Raw genomic sequence first — 23,805 nt, 5'->3', positions numbered from 1 at the left:
TTTCTCGCCAGAGCCTAAAACAACGCAGTGCCCAGCAAAGTACCGCCCAAAAGTCCAGCCGCAAGAGGGAGTCCAGCACCACCTCCGTAGCCGTAACCGTACGGCCTACCGTAAGGTGTAACCGGACGCATATATCGCACACCGGGGCTGTAATACTGACGTGGGCCATATGGGTTGTATCCGTATGCTCCACTTGGTGCATAGCGCCCATGAGGTGGTTCAATGTACACATCCCTGCCCTGTCGGTCTTTTCCTATCAGTTGCGGCTCCCCTGTCTCCATGGCACGAATGATTGCTTGTCGTGTGCGCATATGCTGAAGATATGCCTGACGCTCCTCCTCTGCACGACGTTGACGTGCTTTTTCGCGCTCTTCATGCGTCTGACCTGTAATTTTGTCCTTGAGCCTTCTGGAGAACTTGTGAATGCCCGTTGGTTCGCCAGGCGCAGCGGCACCTTTACCCTTGGATGTCGGTCGTGGTGGGAGGTGATCCTCCGTATCCGAGTCTTCAGCAGCAAGGTCCTCCATTGTCATTGTCTTATGCATGCGAGTGTGCTTGTTGCGCTCTTCTGGACTGAGTGTGCTGAGATACTGTTCATCGTCGTACGGGTGCGTCCATATACTCCGTGGAGGGTTTGCTCGTGTGTCTACAAAGAATTGATGCTGAGTCTGTTCGTCAAATGAGCGGATCCAGCCAGGAGGCAGCTCGCGCATCAAGTCCTCCATAGAACGCCGTCGGTCGGGGGGAATGCCATTGCGCTCGGTACGCGCCGCGGGCCCGTCTGTAGAAACGCGGCGAATGCCAGGCGAAGGGTCTGCATCGAAGATGGCGGCTTCGTAGCTGGGAGGGGGCTCGTTTGGATGTTGCGAGGTTGTCATGATGTTTGGAGAGAGTGTTGGGATGTGTTAGGTGTAGATGTATCTATAACAATGAATTGAATATATCAATCACTGAGGTAGACTCGAACTTGGAACTTGATTCAGGTACAGGTACGTAGGTATGTAATAGTGATCACATCGTTTGTGCCACACAGAAGTGGCGAGAATTAGAATGATGTCATCTGTGGCTATGAACTGTCGGAGTTAAAACCGTACCAGTGCCAAATTCCGAAGCTACACTCCATGTGATCTTCGCCACTTTCCTCGCGACATGTGACCTCACCGCTCCTGTCACCAGACATGATTCTTTCTAGAAGGAACATCCATGCGCGTAATACCCACTAATTTCTCATGGAATCCACACTCCATGCACGACGCCGACGAGAGCATGTCAAACGCTGGAGTGAGAAGTCCATCTAAGCACTGACTCTCCACCAACTCTCCACCTCTCCGCCATGTGCGCTCGTCACACTTCAGTTTTCCCCGCAGAGTCTCCACCAACCCAAAAAGCGCGTGCGCCGTCCATATCACGAGATACTAAACGGCAAGCCTAGCGGTCGTTTTGACAGTCTAGTATGGCGCACTCCAACGCTTCCGGGCCCTTAGACCTTGGTGGCTGCACCATCAAGTCATGGCTTTTGGATTTTGACGGCAGAGTAACATCATGAGTATCGACTAGCCAAGCATCCTACTACTCATGCTTGTTGTTGATCTCTTGATTTCACGATCAGGCATCGTGTTCGGGCCGCCGCCTTCGGTTATCTATCTCCCAGTATGAAAAAAGATGGAACTAGTGGCGCTTTTGTAATTCAACGGGAGTTCATTCTACCTCGAGAATGTATGAGAACCCCCCTCGGTATACCTTTGTTTTCAGAACATACGGGGGCGGGGAATGCTGCCCAACTCCACAGTGGCCAAGCCAAAGACGGTGGTCATATGGCACATACCGACGACGTTCCCGTTAGGACCCTGAATTCTGCTTTGCTTAGCGTAACTTCCGCACGTTGCGCCCGCCTCCAGCCATCCGAGACGATCTTACCTGTACGTTAGTTGGTTTGCAAAACCGCTTTTTCATGTTTGCGACTAGAGCGGTGAGTCTGTCTCGCAGCATGTCGTGTGGTCATAAGAATCTGCCACCGATCTGCAAGGAACTGTGTGCAGTGAAAGATGCGTCTAGTGACTGTGAGCCCTCCGAATCTGTTCACTGAGTTAACTTTACATCGCATGAAATGCTGAAAGACCATAGACACAACTCAAACGCCCATAATCTCAAGATTGAAACACACCGCTTTGTAGGGACAGTGAGTAACAAAGACAGTCAGTGAAGGGCATCCCTTCGGACCGTGAAGAAACTGCGCGCTTACGCACTCAAAATTGAAGGATGTGAGAATACTGGTACACTAAATGCTAGAGCAGTCAGAGGCCTTATGTACCGACAGCGAAGACGTACGCACGGCTGAAATCAAGATTATATGGGGTAAACTAGTTGTTTGTTAGTCTAAAATTCTTTTACACCTGAGCTCCATGTCTCAGTTGCGGATCGTGACCTTCCTGAAGTAGGAATTCTCACCGGGCGAGCACGCGACAAGGGGGTAGAGTCGAGGCGGTATTATCAGAGCTCCCAATGTTATATAATGCCCCTTTGCTCTTCAATATGAACTCCATCAATCAAAGCAGAACCCGGGTGGTTTACAGGATCAATCATCTGCTTCTGATTCTTCAAGCCTGTCTCGTTTGGTTCTTCTCCCGTCTTCACCTACGTCTTCACCAGCCACTATGGCGAAGTTGACTTCTTTCTTATTGGCTTCGGCCTACCTGGTCTCTTCGGGTCACAGTATTCCCCTCCGGGATGCGAAGAGAACACAAGATGTCCTTCACGCTCGTCAGATCGAATTGTCCGATGTTCCTGTGACTACAAGCTACAGTTCAGCCATCCAAACAGTACAATCACCCACTGCTACTGTCGATTCATCAGCCACCGGGGTACTACTCCATCCAGAATATCTTACCAAGACTTTTTCACTAACACGTCACAGAGCTTTATCACAGGGCTTCCTTCAGGCGGCTTTACAAGAGACCCTATTCGTGGTCCAGGCGCCTCAACCGCCACCAAGCCATTGTCTCCAAGCTCAACCTCACTAAAGCCTGGTCCTACATCAGTGAACAGGATTTCTTCAGGCGATATTTTCCAGGCAATTGACAACGCAGCACCTCCTTCATACATACCTTCTCGCAATGACCATCCTGTTCGCAAACAGTTCATTGAGGATGGTGATGTACCAACTCAGACGAACAAGTTTCACGCAAACTTCTTTCTCGGTACCCAGTCGTTCCCAGTGTGGACACACCCCTACTCCCTATGCTGGGCCAAAGGGTTTGGCGGCTCTTACGGTACGTGAAATGGTCACCTCTTGGCTTGAGACATTGCTAATTTCGACTCTTCAAGGCATTGCTGTCAGTCACACGGTTAGGGACCAATTTGCTTTTGGACCCTCCATTGACAACCCACGATACTTTATCTCACCCCTTGGTATCCAACACATTGTTCTTTCTGCAGCCGAGCTTGGGCAGGATACCAAGCTTTCTGTTCAGAACCTCGGCAGTTTCTCTGCAAATGCCAATTTGCGAGCTAGCTCCGGATCTAAAATCCTGATGTCAGTACCCGTGGTTCAGGGTATGGGTATGGCAACCGCCATCTATGCCGGTGCCAGACCAGTCCTCAACAGCAATGTGTTCTTCCGTTCTCTGTCATATGTTGGATCGGTCAATGGAGGAACCTACAAGTACAGGATCGTCCTCAACGACGGCACTTGTTGGCTGCTTTATGCTACATCAGCCAGCGCTGTTGGTGTCATTCCCTTCACGCTGGACAGCACTGCCAAGATCAGTGGTCCAGCAAACTTCATCGGAACCATCCAGGTCGCCAAAAACCCTTCAGGCCAAGACATGGAGAGCGTTTTTGACAAGAGCGCTGGTGCTTACGCCACTGACGCTGCCCTTTCCGGATCAGTCAATGATGCGTCTGGAAGCTACTCCATTAGCTGGACCAAGAGCGGTGTGACTAGCCAAACTTTGCTCATGTATGCGCTGCCACATCACGTGGAATCATTTGATCAACAGACTCAATCGGCTCTCAAGAACATCACACTTGTCACCACCACCAAGGGCTTTGCTCAGGCCATTCTTGCTGACAAGATGACCATGGTTGAGAACGATCTTCCCAACACAATTGGATTTGCTCCCTGGTCGAAGAACGCCAACGGCGCTGGAGGCTCCCAGAGGACTGCCCTTAGCTCGCAGGCTACTACACTCATCAACCAAGTCGGCGTTGCTGAACTCAACCAGGACATGATCCCCCAGACTTCATTGAACAGCATGTACTACTCGGGCAAAGGATGCGCAAAGTTTGCCTCTATCATCTGGACCATGAACTCCATGACCGGCAATACCCAATACGCAGCAGCTGGACTCGTCAGGCTCAAGCAAGCCTTGGATGTCTTCATCAAGAACACCCAGCCTGAGCCACTTGTCTACGACAACGTGTGGAAGGGTCTCGTCTCCGGCGCCAGCTACAAGCCTCCCAATGATGTCGGCCTCGACTTCGGCAACACCCTCTACAACGACCACCACTTCCACTACGGCTACTTCGTCTACACCGCCGCCGTCATCGGCCACCTCGACCCCTCGTGGCTCACCCAAGGCAACAACAAAGCTTGGATCAACGCCCTCGTCCGCGACTTCGCCAACCCCGTCGACGACCAATACTTCCCCATGTACCGCTCTTTTGATTGGTTCCACGGCCACTCGTGGGCAAAAGGCCTCTTCGAGTCCGGCGACGGCAAAGACCAAGAATCCACCTCCGAAGACACCTTCGCCAGCTACGCCGTCAAAATGTGGGGCAAGACCATCGGAGACTCCAACATGGAAGCTCGCGCAAACCTGCAACTCGCCATCCAAGCCCGCAGCCTCCGCAACTACTTCCTCATGGAGTCCGACAACAAGAACCAACCCCCCACCTTCACAAAGAACAAGGTCACCGGTATCTTGTTTGAGAACAAAATCGATCATACGACGTACTTTGGTGCCAACACAGAGTACATCGAGGGCATCCATATGATCCCGCTGAACCCTTCTTCGGCATACACCCGCGGCGCCAAATTCGTGCAGCAGGAGTGGGACACGTATTTTAGCAATGGGCGCGCAGAGCAGGTCCAGGGTGGCTGGAAGAGCATCCTCAAGTCCAACCAAGCTCTCATTGATCCCCAGTCTTCCTGGCAGTTCTTCTCCAACCCCAGCTTCGCGGAGACGCTGGATGGTGGCGCGAGTCGCACGTGGTATCTGGCTTACTCGGCTGCATTGATGGGTGCTTAGAACGAGAGATAGGTGGGTATATGGTCAGAGAGGGAAGTGGAAACGTATATATGTATATGGCTTTGGTAAGGTGAAGGGTTGGGACTGAGTCGGTGGTGGTCTCAGGTATATACAGCGTGACATGGTTTTGTTTACGATGAACGCTTTACGAATTTCTTACGACTGATGAGATATTGGGTTTGTTTTGAGTACTATCGCTAAGAGGAGGATTGGGTCAGGATACGAGTGTATATATTGCTATTTAGATAGTTCCTGGGCAATCGATGTTTATATCTTGAAGCTTTTTGAGTAATGGGTTCGTTGAAGTTGTGCGATCTGGTGGCTTTGATGCATGGTGGTTACTGCTGCTTCTTTCGATCAGGATGGTGATGATGATGAGATGAAGCTTGAGAGATGGCTTAGTGTCTTTGCTCTGTGCCTCAGTCTTGCGTTTGGATCAAATTGGATCAAAATTTCGACAGTCGGCAGTCAATAACCAAGAAAATCAGAGCGTAGAAAGAGAGTTGGTTGGGGAGATGCAGAGTGAAGTGGATAGGACGAAGGTAGTTTAATTAAGAAGGTGAGTAATATAATGGCTAGGTATGGTTTGCGGGTTGATTCCTTCTCGTTGGAATCAGGATCCTGCGTCTCTTTCGTTAAGGGAAATTCATGCGGCATTGTATATGTAGATATGTCCGAGATGAGAGATGTTCCATCAATGTTTGAATTTTATTCCCAGTGTTGTACCGTGAGCATAGCCCTTACCCTTACAACACAAATCTATTCGTTTATAACACAGCGTCCAAACGCCATTGAAATGCTGGAATCCTCGTAACTGCACCGACTTTCTTGGCTTGTGCGAAGCTTTTGGAAGCACATGGTCGAGCAGAATACATCGTGTATACCAGCCAGCCGCGACTACTCCATCACAAAACCGACATTGATGCCCCTTCTAGAATAGCGACAGAAACGTCTAAGCCCAGAACAGCCACATGGCCACTGTAGCAGCAAAGGCATACGCCTGAGCGGGCACACCAGCTGCAGCCGCAGCAGCAGACTTCTTGGGAATATTCTTCGTAGCCGGACCACCCAAGTACCAAGACCCAATATCCGTCAACTTTCCATCCTGCGTCAACATGGCCGCATTAGCCCCCACGTTCGATACATCGGATCGAAAAGCCCCAAAGTACGAATAGTGCGTAATGTTCCTACAAAAATTCCCAACGTTAGCTCGCCCGTATCGTCAAAGGAAAAAAAAATAACAATCCCGATATCAAAAAAAAGGACATGAGAAACTTACGGCCAAGAATCAAAACTCGTCGCACTCATATTATAAAACGACTGCGCCTCCTCCAACGGCTGATTCGGATACCCATACTCGGTCACCCACACGGTCATGTTGGGCCATTTACTCGTCACACGCCCAATATGGCTCATCATGCCCTCAAAGTTACCATACCAATGCACAGGCACAAAGTCCGGATTGCAGCCTCCATTGCACTCGTTGTAGAAATTCTCGAGCCACTGCCACCCCGTTTCCGCGCCCGTCACGCCAGGAGCGCCTAGTTTGACGCCGAGTTCTTTCAAGGGTTCCATTTCGGCTTTCCAGCGGGCGGCGGCGAGGCTGGCAGCGAGACTAGAACCGCCGGTATCGTAGCCGCCGTCGGGCTCGTTGAAGCCGAGGACGTAGGTGATGTTTGCGCCGTTTGCGATTTGCTGTTTGACCGAGTCAAGGAAGGGGGTGCCTTTGTCGTCGGAACTAGCGCCCCAAAGCATAGGAACGAATTGCATGGCGGTGTTTTTGGCGTACTCGGCTGTAGGCTCGGGTTTGTAGTTGTAGTACCATGTTGGCGGCGAAGGGCCTTGGAGCCAGATTTTGTCGTCTTCTGGGTGTTTGTTGGAGGGGACATGGCAGAGACCGCGTTTGGAAGAGGATGAGGCGACGGATTGGGCGGTGCTGGTGCTGGCGAGCAGCGCCGTTGTGGCGGAGAGGAGCGCGGTGTGTCGCATGGCTATTTGCGAGAGGGGATTATGCGAATTCTACAGGATGGGGGTTTTCTTCTTCTTCGTCTTTTTTACGGCGATCCTTTTGTACCAGCAACGGGCCGCGAGTCCTGGGTAGTTTCGAGTAAACGTAGTCGTACCAGCAATTGCAACGAGCGACCCCTCGAATCACCAAGCGTGCGATTGTAAACGACAGATGCAACACGGATAGACAGGATCCAAAGACGGGGAATAGGCAAAGCAAACGTCACAATAACGAATGACCCAAGCAAAAAAAACGAGAGATTGGGGGGAGCGAAAGAGAAACGTAAAAACGACTCTCTCAAAGTCGCAAGAAAGAGAAAGAGAAAGAAAGGATATCGGACGAAGAAAGCGACTTCTTTTCATCCGCACCCGCCCAATCTTTTTCCCTTTACACAACATTAACCCAACCCTAAAAGGGACCACTCAAGCCCGCCACGCGCAGCCGTCCTAACCTTAAAAGGAGGTGGGAAAAGGGTCCAAGAAATATGCCGATACGGCAGGCCCACGCCCGCAAGCCACCAAAAAAAACGCAAGCCCATTTTGTCGCCCTTGGCATGCAACTTTGTCAATATCCAAAACAGCGGGTTTTACACACGTCTAGAACCATGTACGAACGCGAACAAGTCCCGTCTCTCTCCCCCCCCCGAAAAAAAAAGGAAAAGATGCAAAATGGGCAACAGAGACAACAAGATGCTGCAAATCGAAGAATGGGAATCAAAAAACAGAAAACCCAAGCATCTCGGGTACGCCGGTACTGCTACTACTAACTAGCCCTTCGTTATCGCAATCGCAATCCCATCCTGAGACCGCCAAACAACCTAGAAAAGCCCATGCCAATCCTTCCCCCCGAAACTTAAAAATCAGACGGGGTGTGTGTGTGGAAAGAGGGACAAGACTCTCTTACTTAGCTTGGCCTATGTCGTTGAACCCGCCAGAAGAGTAAGGCTGGTCTGGCCTGGCTGATTTCCTTTCTTGGCCTCGACTATCGAATGCGGCCTCCCCCACTCTCCCACTTGGTCCCAAGAGATAAAGCGCGGAATCGACGTGCCGTCGCTTATCACCTTGAAACCTTACAAGGCTACCATCCCCTTTCTCGCACAGATGTAAAGTTTTATCTATGGATGTATTAGAAAGGAAGAGAGGCGTGTGTGAGTGAGTAAGTGTTTGTCTGCGACGCGTTTTGGCGGTAGTACTACGTTGGAGACGCTTGGTACATGACGCAGGAACACACGAAGCTAGACCCAGCCCAGCCAGCCACGAAAAGCTGAGCCGCAAACAGGCAACCCCAACCCCAACCCCAACCCCCCCCCTGGTCGCGTGGTTCAGCCGCAGCGTAGCGAATGTCGGGTCTAGAGCGAGACATGCGGGTTTCGGCTGCGCGGGTGTTGCAAGGGCAGAAGTAAATGAGGACGGTTGGTGAATTCTGTGGGGTCATTTCCTATTTCTACATGCTTTTGGTGAATAGATGACTTGCAAGTGTATGGGGAAGTGGGCTGTGTTACCAAGGCGGCTGAAGGTGAACAAACCCTGGGTACCTATGTAGAATGAGGTAGTTGCATGACGTAGGCTATTCTAGACTTAGTAGCAGACCAAATACGAGTGTTTTCGTCCGAAAAAAAAAGAAAAAAACGCGGTAGGGTGGTTTGGCTTTGGTGGATGCATCAGTAGTGTTGGTTGGTTGGAAAGAGAGAGCAATTACTCTGCTCTAGTCCGGTTATTATAAAACGTAGTAAATAGAAAAGGAAGAACCGATAGTACATCAAGTGAATACCTGGAGGACAACAGCATTCAATGCCTCCACCATGGCATGTTCAAATTTTTGAATCTTATGATATTTGATATTTGGTAGTTATATGGTGTTCGACATCTACACTAGACATTCCCAGTCTCCTTACTTCCCCCCTCCCCCTCCCCCACTCTATATCTCTATGTCTCCCCCCTCTTCTTTATTCACAAGCTCCCAGGCTCTCAACTTGTTCCATCCCCTCGTCCCCTTGACTTCACTTTTCCTTCTCCTCACAACGACAGAATAAAGAAGAGATTGGCGCAAGCCCCAGGCCTAGCGCTTGACGTGAGAATTACAAAAGAACTGGTATCAGATCTCTTACTTGCAGGCCAAAAACAGGAAAACAGATATGCAAGGAAAAATAAAAAATAAAAACGACTCAATGAAAGATTCGTTATCAGGCCGAGCAAGACAGCCATATAGGGCGTGCCTCGTCAGATGCAATGGAGCTGGTAATGGGGTATATTTGACACGCTCTATCTGTCAAACAACCACCGCCAAATACAGGACAAAAGACTCAAGGAAAGTGGGGAATCAGTGCCCAGACGGTACATGTATCTACACTCCGTCTAGGTCTTCGCTTTGAAATGATGCTGGAAACCTATCAACCTAGTACGGACCTCGTTGAGGTTGAGGTTGCCAGGGAGCGTTGGGGACGTATCCTGGAGGTTGATGGTATCCCATCTCCGCGTCGGGTCCTGGGCTGCTGTCGTGACTCCTCATTCGGTCATGCGAAGGTGCGCGGGCGAATGTTGAGGCATCAGCAAGCAGGTGGCCTTGATCGTCTCCAAATTGGCGACCACCAGGACCCGCATAGGCGGTGTGCTGATCGGCGAGAGGCACACGATCATAGCCCTCGGTGCGGGGGCCAAAAGGCGAGGGAAGAGAGCTACGCTTGTATTCTTGAGGATCCATAAGAAGCGAGTTGCGTGCGTCGAGAGGAGTAAGGTTGTCAAGGTCACGAGCTTTCTCTAGAGGGTTGTTAGGGTTGCTTATGTACGAGTGAGTTTCTGAACTTACCGGCTTCCTTTCTCTTCTTGCGGTGAGGGTTCTCCTTGCAGCAAATAATGATTGCGTTGACCGCGATGAGTATGCCCAAAACACCAGTCAGAGTAGCCTGCGCAACGACAAGCACAAGACCAGTGACAGTCTTTGTCGTCTGGCTCATGCCCAGCTCCTCGACGAAAACCAAGATACAGACGACGGACAGAACGCGAATAACGGAAATGGAGATGTTGATCCAGTTACTAGACTTGAGAGAGTACGGACGAGCCCAGAGAAGCATGATGAGGAGCAGGGATTCGACAATGAGTTGACCGGCGGCTTGAGCAAGACCGTGACCGTTTGCGCCTGCAATGACACATCCACGAGCAAAGATGAAGACAATGGCCGGTACGAAGATCCACCAGTAGCTCTTCTTGTAGTTTTCGTAGAAGATGCTGTACTTGCGCCAGACTTCCTTGTCGTCATAGAGAACATCGGGATTGCCTTCCATCTTCTTGAACTTGTTCGCAATGGTCCAGATCTTCCAGGTGAAGAAGGCGAGAATTCCGGTAAAAGCAGCCAGCGTGATACCAGCCAACATCTTGACGGCCCAAGAGTCACCATTCTTGAACTGGTAAACACAGTAGAGGACCCAGATACCGTAAAGCAAGAGAATCAAGTTGGTAATGGTCTTTGCCAGGGTCCACCAGTATCGCTTGCGGAAGCTCGTCAGGCGCTTGGGGAAGCTGCCAAAGAGGGCCCAGGTTTCCAGAATAACCTTGAAGAGCAGGATACCAACGGTAATGGCAGCAACGACAATGGCAAAGATGAGCAGAACGGTCATGAAGGCATTGCGATCGGGGATTGAATACTCCTGGATATAGCCCTGCATGTCCTTTGCGTAGATCATGATCTTGTTGTCGCTCTCCTGTGGGGCCGAGCCCTGGTTGATGTTGGTACTCAGTTCGTCACGAGCCCATAGAAGCAGGTTCATAGCGCGCTTGCTCAAGCTCTTGTCCTGGTTCACGTGGACAAGGGTCGCGTTCTTGAGGTAATCGTAGTTGCTTTCGGTGAGATTGCCGCCGGTATTCTTACGGAACGTGTCAATGGAGCGCTGCATGTCGTCCCAGCAGATAAGGCCAGTACTGAAACCAAAGTTACTTGCCCAGCTGCGATAGACACCAGGAACATCGGCACTCATCATGCCGTTAAGTGACATGGCCTGGAACCATCCAATGACATCTCCAAAGGTAGGACTGGACTGAGGGGCGCCAGCGTGTCCGGCGCTCGCGAAGGCGGCCATACCAGAGACGGCTAGAGCACCGGCAGCGAGTCCTGCGGCGATGTACTGCACACCCGTAGTCGAAAGGGACTTTCCGTTGGTAACTGACGAGGTGATACAGGCCAGGTCTTGGTTGGTGTCAATAGATCGGAGGTACATCTTGGCCTGACTGTCGATATCCGGAATATTGAAAGCTATGCCAGGGATCTGGGACATGATGTCGTCTGGGATGCTCTGTTCACCTTTTGCGCTGAATGTACCAGAAGGAACTGGGCTGGGTTAGCATTTGATGTGATCAAGGCGCCAGAAGAGAGAATTTTGCGTACCTGGACACAGCTGGTCAACCTTGACGTCACCGTCACAAGGGTTGAAGGTTCTGTTGTAGACGTTTCGGCCATATGCGGCTACAGTGAGGGTAGCCATGACCTTTTGCGTCTTCTCGTTTGTGCCGGAGACATCAAAGGTCACCTTCTTGGTGGAACGGTCGAATTTGATGTCGAGCTTGTTGACTATAATGTCCGAAGGGCCGTCGAGACAGGAGCTGAAGCCGTTGGTCTGCAAAACGTCGCCCGCCATTGCGCCTAGAGGGGCCGAGGCGAGTAATATGAGGGGGGCGAGCATAGTCGAGTATCTCGTGGTGAGCCTCATTGTTGCTGGTGGTGTTTGGTGGTCGTCCGCCCGCGGGCGTTCCTCACAGGGGGAGAGCGACTGTCGATAACGAAGGGCGTGTGCGACGGACGTGCCGAGGGGGGCAAGAAAAAAAAGGGAGAAACAGATAGATTAAATCGAGTATGCGGGCGTGGTGTCAAGCAGAGCAGTTGTGGAAAGTGAAGGACAAAAAAAACAAGATGGGGGCGATTGCGCCGTGAAGCAGGCAGTGGGCGGGCGGGCAAGCGTCCTGGCAAAAGCGACGGTAGCACAGGTGAAACAGATAACGAACGAGAGCGAGCGATGTGGTGGTTGAGGAGAGGGAAGAGAGGCGCCCGAGCCCAGTATTCTGCTCTGGTCTGAAACCGTGCGGGCAGCGAGGCAAGGGGGGGGCGGACACGCGAATCAGGCAAAGACGCGCGGCGCTAGCTGCACTGGGATGGGGGAATGGCGCAGGCCTCTGGATCCAGCGCTATCGAAGGATGCTTGTTGGGCCGCGTTCGAGAACACGAACGAGCTGGGCGACGAGGCGGAAGGGGAACTCGGTGCAGGGAGACTGTTGTGAAGGGCGCGGGAATGCGTTTCTTTTTATCAGCCGCCCTGCGCTCGTCGGTCGTGCCACAGATACACACTACTAGGGGACTAGCTACATAAAACACACACTCACGCCGTGCGGCTAGCAGTACTAGACAATGGCAAGACAGGACGCGGCGGTGCACACACACACAGACACACGAGAGGGCTGGCCAGCTAACCCGACCTGTCTGCTGCCAGCAAAGACAGTCTCGTAATCGCGCACACGAGCTGAGCAACACTACTCCAAGAACAGCCTATCGACGCCCCTCGCTCGGGTCCGCTCCAAGGCCATTCGCCGCCCTCGTAAGCATCCGCAGAGACGCTTAACACATGGCCCTCTTGGGTCCTCTCGTACTTGCTCACAAATCCCATCCCTCCCATAACGGGACGCTACTTCTGCTGCTACCAGATGGTGCTGCTGATAATGACGCTGCCTCCTGCACAATTGCTCAACAACTGTCCAAAAGCCATGTCGCTGCTGCGACCCTGGTCGCCGGGCTCTCGCGCCGACCGTTGATGGGCGTGGCTGTGCGCGTAAAAATAGACGGCCATCTGTGAATGCAGGGCCACCACATGGCCACTCTTGACGGTTGCAGTGGCTGGTCCGAGTATGACGTCCGCCAAAAGACAGGGCTGTGCAGGCAGAGGACCGAAATATCTTACGCGTCCACACAAATATGGCTGCTGCTGGTTGCTCATCGCATCCGCTGGCGGCAGCAGCAAGTCGACAATAGCAGCAACAATAGCATGCAGTGACCAACCCGCAGGCTTTTCGCCTGGCCAAGACACTCCCGTCAGCTCGTGTGTCTTGGTGGTCGTTGCTTAGGGCCTAGAGGGACAGGATGGAAATCGCCCGTCCAATGCCCTTCATCCCCCTTCATCGTCGCCTGGACCACGCGATCTCTCAGCCGCCAGCCAGAGTCAGAGTCCCGCTGGGCCAGTCCCTTTGCCGCCATCACGCCCTGCATCCATCAGAGCCCTGGCCACGCGCCTGTCACGCCCGCCTTTTCATTGCACACGTTGTTTGTTTGTTTTTCCACTACACATGTACTTACAATCGCCTTGTCCGGTGCCCGCTTGCACAGTCGTAGTATAACATGCTATTATTCATTAATCTCTAACTATACACTCACTTTCGCTTAATGGCTCCTTGCCATGTCAGTGCCGTGTTAAGGCTGGGATCTAGAACGGTTTATCCGACGTAATTTCCTGCTCATTTCGCACCCCCGCCGCTATCTCGCCTTCAATCAAACATTGCACTTGCCCACGGCAGGCCGTTACCAAGCAAGTCCACGTGACCGCTTCGACTTGCTGCTCTTGCCTGTCTTCTCAGAATGGCCTCTCACGTCGTCATCACGTGACTTTGATTCATCCCAAAGCAGAATGCATCGCTCGAGGGTCGACTCACTGCAATGGCATACAACCATAGCCGTGCACAAGACGCTTCATCTCGTCTCCTTCTTCCAACATACATCCCTCGTGCTTGACACTGTGCCCGGTACTTCCGGCGGACTTTTCACCCTCTCCTATCTCACCGTAAATCGTCCGCATGATGTTGGGCACTCTCAACATTGTGACCGGGAACTCGGCTCCAGTTCTGAGCTGCTCTGTTTGCAATCTGACTTGATGACAGACCTCCATGACTGCAGGCCAAGATGACGCGCGGAAACAGGCTCAGAAGTGAGCATTCCAAAGTAATATTGACGTCGCATGGCCAAGATATCGTGACTGCCGTCAGAGTTGGAATCGGAAGGCGCATCCTGAGTTTCGGACGAGGAAGGAACCCCTCTGCCTCGTCGTCGCTGGGTGCGTCGCCTCGGAGCTCGCAGAGTGTCCAACTCGCCCTTTGTTTTGACCCCAATCAGCTCTCCTCACCCATGTTACTGCTCTTCTTCCCCCCCTCCTGTCTGACCCGACTCATTCCCTCGTTCCTCGCATTCCGGTCGCTTCTGCATCATCTAGTCATTAGATATCGTCACCCTTTGCTGCAGAGGTGGAAGAGTGTGACGCGTCCGAGTCGTGCCAGCAAAGCGCCTACACACGCACGCACGCACACACACAAAAAGCCAGGCAGCAATATTAAAACATCCAAGTGACATGACGCTCCTTTTCAAGACGCCCAGCAAGCAATGCAACCAACACGGCCACGCAGCTGCGCCACTGTTTTCCTTGCCGCCCTAGGCCGCATCTGGTATTGCTTGCGAGAAAACACATCGACCACTACTGCATTTTCCGTCATGGACTTTCGGTGCGCACTTGTCCGCCGAATCGGAATGCCAATGTTTCCATCTGCCGTCTTCAAGATGCTGTTCCTGGTGTAAACTTACGCCTCCGGCCCTCCCCATTGGCTAGCCTGTCTTGTCTCCTTGCATCTCCAACCGTCCGATCGCGAAATCCTGCCCTAGGGCTCAAGACCTCGCATTGCCCGCACGCATGGCCGTCTTGACCACCGCATGAAACTCGATTCTTCGAGCCGGTTGTCGCGTGCCTCGGTAGTCGCAGCGTTGCCCGTCCGCCTGCTCAGAACCTTATCCAAGTTTCGTCACTCGACGACGCCTGCTGCAATTTAGTGGTGACGGAGATTTAATAGTAGTCGTACGCTTTAGGGGCAGTGTCACAAAAGGTCGACTCAGGCACATCACTGCCCTATTTCCAATTCGCTTATAGCCAGGCCTTCCAGAACAAACAAACAAACAAAGAGAACTGGTCTTGGATTGCGCCCAAGTGTCAGGACAAGACTGTTTTTGATCTTTCTTACGTCTCGTGGATTGCTCTTATAACAACCATGGTTTACACCGGTAAGCCGAGCCGTGGGTGTGGCATGTGCAAGACCCGCCGAATAAAGGTATGTATCTCCTTCTCGCAACCATTTCTCCTTCCATACCACCAAGGGTCCAGGCAATCTGTTGCGAGTGGCGGTAACCGCTTTTACACACACTCTAGCCCGTCCACTAACCTTGCCCAGTGCGACGAAAAACGGCCGACATGTGGCAACTGCAAGAAATCAGCCCGTGTGTGTCCAGGATATCCAGACGATTTCGATCTGGTTTTCCGGGACGAGAACAAGGCAATGGCAAAGAAGGCGAGGAAAACTTCTGGGGCTACTCGGTCAAGTAGTAGTACTGGGAGTTCCAGCTCGCATACTTCTCCCTATCTGTATGTATTAGACCGAACCACTAGTGATGCAACCAACCCGCACCAATCAGCCCAATCATGTGCCTGGACGCCATTGTCTTTCTGTCAGTGTCGACTTTTTGCTGCTGTGTGATTCGCACAAGACAAGAACCTAGCTAATCCTATTAGGTCACCATCTTCAACGTTCGAGCCATGGCCAGTGGACAATGCGCTCCAACGTGGTGAGGCCTCTAGGAGAGTAAAATCAAAATTACAAAAGCGATCAGACTCGATCCAATCGCAGCAGCTACTAGCCCTACCTAGCCCTACGACACCTTCACAATCCTTGGACAAGTCATTCGATTTCGAGACTTTTGTCTGGAACTTTGAAAACGCAGTCCCAAACACCATCTTCCTTTCCCCAGAATGCGAAGCCGTGCCCTTTTTCTTCAAAAACTTCATCACCTTGCCGCAACAGGCTGAGAGTACAAGAGGCTTTCTCGAGTACTTGGTTCCCCTTTACAATCGTGCCCGTCCCTCGTCTGTACTGCACCTGGCCACTGATGCTGTTGCAATGGCAACATGTGGTCAGTATCCCGGTCGACATCGGCTCCTTCGCGAAGCTGTGTCCACCTACGGCAAAGCCATCAAGAAGCTACACGAGGACCTTCGAGATCCCAAGATGTCCAAGAGCAATGAGACAGTGCTTGCTATACTCATGTTCTCTCTGTACGAAGTAAGTTGTGAGGCCTTGATCCGACTCGTGTTTCGGGTCGGTGGATGATTGAGCTAGTCTAACAACCCGCAGACAATCATGAGTACCGACGACACCATCAGGGCATGGGGCAATCACGTCGACGGAGCTGTCGCGTTGACAAAATTAAGAGGAACGGAGCAATTCAACGACCCCATGTCTCATGCTATATTTCGTGCCGTACGCACAATGATGGTAAGACTCCATACTCTATCCATGGGGATCAGTAACTCAGCGAATGTAGATTACAAGCTGTGTGCAGCGATCCAAACCCATCGAGTCTTTTCCCGGTGCAGCAGGATGGCTTGGAACTGGCGAGTTCAGTGATGAAAACGCTGCCAACCGGTTAACACTTATCTGCATTGACCTACCCAATCTTCGCGCCCGCGCAAATACCCTCACATCTATGCCGTACGACCCCAGGTATGAATCCGAGGCCAAGCAGATACTCGATTTCGCACAAACAGTCGATGGGAACCTTGAAGAATGGTATCGCACGCTGCCATCGGAATGGAAACACCGCATTATCAGCATATCCAATGAGACACTAGCGCCCGAGGATATTGCCTTGGCAGAGAAGTGGCCTGGCGAGCAGCATGTCTATCACGATGTGCCACTGGCGAGTATCATGAACGACTACCGGGTTTGTAGGATATTCTGTCGCCGGGTCATCATGGCTTGTATAACCTGGCTGAGCTCAGGCGGCGACTTTTCAGAGGAAGATCAAGCGTGGAACAAGAGTGTGTTTGTCATTCAAACAATGGTGGATGAGATTAGCGCATGTGTGCCTTTTCATATGAGCTATGAGCTCCAGCCTCTAGCCAAGGAGACGGGCCAGGAACAAAACGGTGAGTGTTTGAGACGTTAGCCAGGATAGGCTTTCAGCATACTGACAGTTTACAGCCGCAGAAGCCTTTGGCGGATACTCGTTAGTCTGGCCACTGTACGTCGCAGCAAACGCTGAGAGTGTACCACAAGAGCAACGCGACTGGCTATTTGGTCGGCTCTCAGTTATCGGCACCAAGTTTGGACTCAGTAGTGCACAGGTCCTGGTTCTGGCAAGGAGACATCTTCTCACATGTGGACCCATGTTTCCTTGAAGTGCTGTTAGTGTCTTCTGATAGCAGTAAGAACAAAGTGCAAAAAGAGAGGTCATATCGTGATCACAGCCCCGGCAAGTACCACAAAAGTATATACGGGGTGGCGCGGCACGTTAACCTTCGTACCGTGACCCATCCTGTCCTGCGCACGAGTTCGTGTGATCCCCCTTGGGGCGCATACACCAGGGTCCATGTGATTTGCCTGGTCTAACACAACACCTACAGCACGATACGTGATAATGATGTATACAACGTCAAAGAAAACAGTCTCTCGGCCATACCCCTCTCCCCATATCCATGCCTCACCTCGTTCCGCCAAGCAACGCAAGCAAAAAAACTCGATGAGAAATGGCCCGGATAGATCGGGTGCGGGCCGAGCATCACCCCTTCGACGCTAAATGCTTACCCTTACCCAGCGCGCGCACGATAATTCCAAGGGGCGTTTCAGCCAGCGTCTTGTCGTGTATCGCATGGAGGGGGGGGGGAATCGAGAAAAGCGTTATTTTGCGCTCGCTGCGCCCCCCTTGCATCGTTAATCTTAAAACAAACTGTGCTCCCCGGTCGTAGTGGTTCTTGTTAACTCTAAGCCACGTTTTTTGGTCCGTAAGCCTTTACGCTCACACTTGTTTTTTTTCCTTTGATAAAAGAAAGGGTTTTGTGTGTTTGTGCGTAGAAACCTTTTATATCGATATCTTTCTTTCGTTACTACGTACGTAGTGTACATTCGTTTTTTTTTTCGCACGCCCGCAATCGATCGCGCTCTTAACGGCCTCGCTCCCCCCCCCCGCACGTAACGCAACGCAACGCAACGCCTACGCACCCCCGCGCGCGCACCCACACACGTACATTGCGCCCACCGTTTTATTCCTGCACACGCACACGCACACGCTTTCTTGAGTCGCTGTCCAGTTCGTGCGCGTACCACGTCACTTTACCTCGACACCCCCACCGCCAGCGCCAGCGCCTGCGCCTGCACATCCTCACACGAGCCACATCTGTCTCCACAACTCGCAATCCAGTCGAACCCAGTTTAGCCATGGGCGCTTTAAATCTGATTCCGCTGTTCATTCTCTTCGCTGTTGTGGCGGGGTTGGGTTGGATCGGGTATCAAGTACGCCCCCCCCCTCTTTTTCCCTGTTGTTGCGTGAACTTGCAGAACTTCCCGCCATGTTTGGGCGCTGGCGATTGCGAGGAATGCGAAGCGAAGCAAGCCACAGCGACAATCAGAGATATACACGAGTGAACAAAAGCTAATATGTGCGCGTGTGTGTAATGTATTAGATTTTCCTCTACTCGGAAGAACTAGCTCAGCGCGGTACAAAGCATATGGAGAAGAAAAATGTCGTCTTCACTAAAGATGGGGCCAAAGTTGGGGTTAAAGAAGTCAGTGCCGAGAAGTATACGGATAGGACGCAGAAGGCGTTTGTTAAGACGTGGAATGCGGCGACGGAGAAGAGGTGAGTGGACTTGATTTTCTTTTTTGGGGGGGCAGGAGGGGACGGGACGGTTGATTGGGGGTTACTGGTGCTGGTGGTGGTTGGGGTTGAAAATGCAATGCGAATCGTTTGCTGACTTTTCTGTCAAAGTGGAAGTGGGTCGTCGAGGAGGTTGACGAAATAGAATGGGTGTGGTTTATAGGTTTACGGGAAAGGGGCGGCTGTTTTGAATTGCCCATTTGGCTGGCGGGAGAGAAGCACGAGGTTTATTTGATGATGGGTTTTGGGAATTATGCGGGATTTTTCTTTTTTTTTCGAGGATATGAGAATGAGGAGATGGAATATGACGTCCCTCTTTTGTTTTCTGGCTCTTCTCTCAATGCTCTTTTGAGATGATGGAATCGAGTATCATTACGGCACTTGCATATTCATTCGGCATATGATCGATCGGTTTTTGGTGTTACGCGTGCAGCTGACCGATAGGTCTGACCTTACTGGTGGGAATGCGGGAAGTAAAGTCTGACGGGCCGAGGCAGCTACCATGTACGACATTCAGATACTTGCGTAGTACGTATGTTGAGAGAGGATAGGTTGACAATCGCTTTTGCTGAGCTGAAATGCTTACTATACTAAAACTCCTTGTTGGACATCAAACCATATCCGGGATCCTGCCGGGCTCCACATCACTAACCTCTCTCCACCTCCTGCACGTTGCTCAAGTCGCCAGTGTCCTTTAGATGATTCACATGTCAGGCGAAAGCTAATCCTCCCGCCCCCTACCGAAACCATGGATTCGTACACAGCGGGGTAACCCTCTCTCGAACCACACACTATCATCCCACCAATTCCTTAGTAGTAGCCACCCCCTCACCAGCTGGATCATTCACAGCAACGCAAGGGAAAAAAAGTGTAACATATCCCTCAGAGAGCCCCGCAATTGTGTTATAGATATGTAGGCGCCCACAATCCAATACTTACTACTCGAATGCAATAGCGAGTACTATTTACACCTAACAAGCCGGGACACACCCGATGCACCTAGAGACTCATCAGCGGTCCGTCGATCGCCTCCTCGGCCGAAAGCCCGCTTTTAGTTGTCTCACCGCCGCAGGTAGCCCGTTGGCATCTGCGTTGGCGGTACAGCTCCAGTGGAGAACACGCGCAGATCGAATTGAAACATATGGAAAGAATGGAGAGCAAATCCCCTCTTCTTGCTTTGCAGCAGTTACGCATGTAGGCATGCATGCTATATGCGCTGAATCTGCTTATATATATATATATATATAAATTTCTTTTTCTTCAGCTTTTGCGCAGGAGGAGAGAGAAATAAGGACATGGACCGGGGTCGTATGTACGTGACCAGTTTCTAGAACCAGCACCGGGGGACTGGTGCACCGTCCAATACGTCGTTGCTTTGCCCTTGCATGCGTAGATCTTGTGTATTTGAGACAAATACGGAATGCGTACAGGGGAGCCTGGGGTATTTGTTCGGTTGCTCGGTTGCTCGGTTGCTCGGTTGCTTGTTTTTTTTCCTTGTCAGTCGGTTCGATTTTATAGTAGGTGCAAGTGGGAAGTATAAAGGGTCTTGCATCACACGCGCATTGTGAAGGTTAATGTTTTGATGTGAGAGGGGTAGTCGAGAAACACATCTTCCTTGAATCTGTTGATATTTTTCGGGATAAAGATGTTTCTTGAGAGCATCTCTGATCGTGTTGGGTTTGAAGTGGTGAGTGCGAAGGGGCTTGTGTTTTCATCTGGGATCTTCCTGGCTTCGGTAAGTGGGATGTTTGTTTTCCCCTCTTCATGTCACGTGTACTTTCTGCATAGTATGGCATACAGTCTACCATCGAAGGAAACAGCGTACGAATGACATTTAACGCAGATCGCCATTTACGTCCTGGGATGTGGCATATATAACATATTCTTTCACCCACTCCGTCACATTCCTGGGCCTCTACTCGCGCGGGCCGGCCCCCTGCCATACGTGCTCAGGGCGCGCAATGGCCGACTGGTCGAATGGACCACGCAGCTGCACGAAAAGTATGGAGATGTGGTTCGCGTGGCTCCCAATGAGGTCTCGTTTACGGCGGCAGACTCTGCGTGGTCTGACATTTACGGCTTCCGCACAGGCAAGTACAAGGGTACGGGATCGTACCTGAAAGATAAAGCGTGGTAGTAAGTATCATATCAACTGTACAATATGTGGATATGAGCCGCAAGATTGCTAACAAGAGTGCTTGCGTACAAATAGTCCCCGACCCGTTAGTGGCGTACCGTCTTTGCTCAGCGCTGACGAGGAAGGCCACTCTCGCATGCGTCGTAACCTCTCTCACTTGTTTAGTGAAAAGTCGCTTCGACAGCAGGAATCTCTTCTCCAGGGCTACGTTGATCTGCTTGTCCAGCGGATGGGTGAGCATGCTGCACGAGGTGAAATCATGGACGTTGTTCGCTGGTATAGTGAGTATTTTCTCAACCTTTTTTTTTACTTGTCTGAAAAAAGGATATACAAACCGAGTCATTGCTTATTTAAATAGATTTCATAACCTTTGACATTATCGCCGACCTCGCTTTTGGCGAATCCCTCTACTGCCTGCGCGACTCGGAGAACCACGAATGGGTCAGCCTCGTTTACAGCGCGGCGAGCGTGGCCACCATAATGTCAACCCGCCGCAAGTACGGCTTTATAGCATTCTATGACTGGGCTCGCAACCTGTTCCAGGACACGATGCAGAATGAAAAGCGCCGCCGCGAATTCAGTCTCAAAGCCTCAGCCAAAGTATCGGAGCGCCTCGCACAGCTCGAAAACGGTGACGACAACAAACCGGATTTCTTCGGCCAGCTCATGCGCAACCGCGTCAGCGAAGAGAAGCGGCTGTCGCGCGCTGAAATGGATGCGAACGCTGTTACGTTTCTGACTGCCGGCAGCGAGACAACTGCTACAACACTATCTGGATTCACTTATTTCGTCCTCCGCCGCCCAGAGATTTATGCCAAGATGGTGCAAGAAATCCGCTCCGCATTTACCTCTCTCGCAGACATTAATGTGGAAAAAGCAACGCAGCTTCCGTACCTCACGGCTTGCATCCAGGAAACGCTGCGCATGTATCCCCCCGTCCCCACTGGTTTCCCACGCGTTGTTCCACAAGGCGGAGCCAATATCTCGGGACACTACATTTCAGGAGGTACTTCTGTCTATGTTAGTCAATATGCCATGCACCATTCGTCGCGCCATTTCAAAAACCCAGATGAGTTTGTACCGGAACGATGGCTCGAGGGCGCGAATGGAGAGTATAGCGGGGATAAAAAGGATGGATTCAATCCGTTTAGTTTTGGACCGAGGAACTGCATTGGCAAGAAGTATGTCTCGTCCCTATTTTCTTCCTATTTGGAGAGTATTGGAAAGAGATGAAGCTAACCTTGTGAACAGTCTCGCTTGGGCCGAACTTCGTCTTATTATTTCTTCCATATTTTTCGCGTTTGATTTTGAGCTTGTGGACAAAGAGATCGATTGGATGGCGATGCAGGAGGTGTTTACGCTTTGGAAGAAGCCGGGGTTGACTGTTAGGCTGAAAGCTGTGTCGGAGTAGGGGATAGAGTAATTGATGAAATTGAACAAGTGAGTGGGATAATGTTCATAGACCTTTACTTTCCCTAGATGGCGACTTCTTATCACATGTGTCATATACCTTCTTTCATCTTGATTGTTCATCCCCTGTTATCTCCCACCGGAAGTATTGCGCTGATCTACATAGTACCTCAGCGTTTTTCCATATCAAATTTCAGCGGTGGTATTACTTGCTAATCCCTCATACCTCTTCGTGTAACCTTCCATATTTCTCCAACCTTGTCGTATTCCACGAAGAACCTTTTTTCTCTCCAAAAGAATTCAACCAAAGGAGCCATGCTTATGCACATGTGTATGCAATCTCATCTAAGCACTAACCCAAATTTCTCGTGCAAATCAAACAAAAAATATTGGAAAGGCAAAAAGAAAGCATTGATATTTCCGTTATACGATTGTGGCACAATATACATTAGTACAATCATGGAAGTGACATGACAATTCATTACTAAAAAAGGAGAGAAAAAGAGAGAGAAAAACAGAGACTAGGGGAAATACAGATAAGCATTTGGCCCATCCCTGTAACGTGGTCTAGCGGTGATCGCCCTCAAACTCTATTTTATACTCATGACCAATGCATATACAGTTTGGCTACTTGGCATCTCACAATCTGCAATTAAAGTTTACAGCTTTTTCTTAGTCATACCGCGCATCGCCATAACCAGAGTTTGGACTTCAGTTTGGGCTGGACCAAAAAACAACATTTTTGGCCTCAAACGTCTGGACTTTCCATCCCCTTTTTTTCATGAGTTCTCCAAAAAAAACTGGCTCTAAAAATTCCCCTCCAGATTACACTTCACTCACAGTCTCATGGTCAATTTCTTCAATTCCTCGAATGTCTCTCTCTCTAGGCAGACACATTGACAATACAATGCAGTTTCTTAGCCTACGTAATCCAATGTAAGCACCCAAGACCCCTAAACGGCGAACAAAAGGGCAAGTCCGAAACCTCGGACAAAAGAATCACGAGACAAGACATGTGCTAACACCGATCCAATAAAAAAAAAGAATCCAAGCCATTACTTTATTCTTCGCCTCTCAGTCCCTCGAAATACTTACACAGCCCCCCCTTCTTGTCTCTCACACTCAGCATTACGCAAAAAAACTGGAGGCGCGCGCAGGGGAGGAGACGTATGTGTGCATGTAATCAGAGCGAAAAGCACAGTAAGATAAGCAGGCGAAATCTCTATTCGCTTGCAAAAAAAAGACTCCAGAACAAAAAAGGACCCATCATACCACCCAGAATC

General features: G+C 50.9%; 9 protein-coding genes across 9 annotated transcripts; 5 read left to right on the top strand and 4 right to left on the bottom strand.

Annotated features, from left to right (window-relative positions):
* Window positions 1–14: 14 nt before the first annotated feature.
* On the bottom strand, window positions 15–878 carry COCVIDRAFT_36104 (hypothetical protein; the record flags this gene model as incomplete). The annotated part of the gene is made up of 1 exon (XM_014703092.1): window positions 15–878. The coding sequence occupies one exon, from the start codon at window positions 876–878 to the stop codon at window positions 15–17; it is 864 nt and encodes a 287-aa protein (XP_014558578.1).
* Window positions 879–2,654: 1,776 nt separating this feature from the next.
* On the top strand, window positions 2,655–5,249 carry COCVIDRAFT_14370 (glycoside hydrolase family 81 protein; the record flags this gene model as incomplete). Its single annotated transcript, XM_014703021.1, has 3 exons — window positions 2,655–2,861; window positions 2,915–3,269; window positions 3,325–5,249. The coding sequence occupies 3 exons, from the start codon at window positions 2,655–2,657 to the stop codon at window positions 5,247–5,249; spliced, it is 2,487 nt and encodes an 828-aa protein (XP_014558507.1).
* Window positions 5,250–6,201: 952 nt separating this feature from the next.
* Window positions 6,202–7,238, bottom strand: COCVIDRAFT_14369 (glycoside hydrolase family 128 protein; the record flags this gene model as incomplete). Its single annotated transcript, XM_014703020.1, has 2 exons — window positions 6,202–6,436; window positions 6,529–7,238. 2 exons carry the CDS (start codon window positions 7,236–7,238, stop codon window positions 6,202–6,204), a joined length of 945 nt encoding a protein of 314 aa, XP_014558506.1.
* Window positions 7,239–9,651: 2,413 nt separating this feature from the next.
* COCVIDRAFT_14368 (hypothetical protein) lies at window positions 9,652–11,956 on the bottom strand (the record flags this gene model as incomplete). Its single annotated transcript, XM_014703019.1, has 3 exons — window positions 9,652–10,013; window positions 10,063–11,577; window positions 11,635–11,956. The coding sequence occupies 3 exons, from the start codon at window positions 11,954–11,956 to the stop codon at window positions 9,652–9,654; spliced, it is 2,199 nt and encodes a 732-aa protein (XP_014558505.1).
* A 2,107-nt stretch (window positions 11,957–14,063) lies between these two features.
* Window positions 14,064–14,631, bottom strand: COCVIDRAFT_36100 (hypothetical protein; the record flags this gene model as incomplete). Its single annotated transcript, XM_014703091.1, has 2 exons — window positions 14,064–14,354; window positions 14,593–14,631. 2 exons carry the CDS (start codon window positions 14,629–14,631, stop codon window positions 14,064–14,066), a joined length of 330 nt encoding a protein of 109 aa, XP_014558577.1.
* A 686-nt stretch (window positions 14,632–15,317) lies between these two features.
* On the top strand, window positions 15,318–17,500 carry COCVIDRAFT_94025 (hypothetical protein; the record flags this gene model as incomplete). Its single annotated transcript, XM_014703090.1, has 6 exons — window positions 15,318–15,377; window positions 15,498–15,692; window positions 15,816–16,382; window positions 16,455–16,595; window positions 16,645–17,248; window positions 17,304–17,500. 6 exons carry the CDS (start codon window positions 15,318–15,320, stop codon window positions 17,498–17,500), a joined length of 1,764 nt encoding a protein of 587 aa, XP_014558576.1.
* Window positions 17,501–17,848: 348 nt separating this feature from the next.
* COCVIDRAFT_94031 (hypothetical protein) lies at window positions 17,849–18,067 on the top strand (the record flags this gene model as incomplete). Its single annotated transcript, XM_014703089.1, has 1 exon — window positions 17,849–18,067. The coding sequence occupies one exon, from the start codon at window positions 17,849–17,851 to the stop codon at window positions 18,065–18,067; it is 219 nt and encodes a 72-aa protein (XP_014558575.1).
* Window positions 18,068–18,536: 469 nt separating this feature from the next.
* COCVIDRAFT_94138 (hypothetical protein) lies at window positions 18,537–19,120 on the top strand (the record flags this gene model as incomplete). Its single annotated transcript, XM_014703088.1, has 3 exons — window positions 18,537–18,611; window positions 18,782–18,957; window positions 19,087–19,120. The coding sequence occupies 3 exons, from the start codon at window positions 18,537–18,539 to the stop codon at window positions 19,118–19,120; spliced, it is 285 nt and encodes a 94-aa protein (XP_014558574.1).
* Window positions 19,121–20,620: 1,500 nt separating this feature from the next.
* COCVIDRAFT_24986 (hypothetical protein) lies at window positions 20,621–22,523 on the top strand (the record flags this gene model as incomplete). Its single annotated transcript, XM_014703035.1, has 5 exons — window positions 20,621–20,710; window positions 20,819–21,111; window positions 21,188–21,393; window positions 21,471–22,293; window positions 22,364–22,523. The coding sequence occupies 5 exons, from the start codon at window positions 20,621–20,623 to the stop codon at window positions 22,521–22,523; spliced, it is 1,572 nt and encodes a 523-aa protein (XP_014558521.1).
* Window positions 22,524–23,805: the final 1,282 nt, after the last annotated feature.

The sequence above is a fragment of the Bipolaris victoriae genome (assembly GCF_000527765.1).
Source record: "Bipolaris victoriae FI3 unplaced genomic scaffold scaffold_25, whole genome shotgun sequence".
Taxonomy (NCBI): domain Eukaryota; kingdom Fungi; phylum Ascomycota; class Dothideomycetes; order Pleosporales; family Pleosporaceae; genus Bipolaris; species Bipolaris victoriae.
The sequence above is the reverse complement of the archived record's forward strand: the minus strand, read 5'-3'. Positions and strand labels throughout refer to the sequence as shown.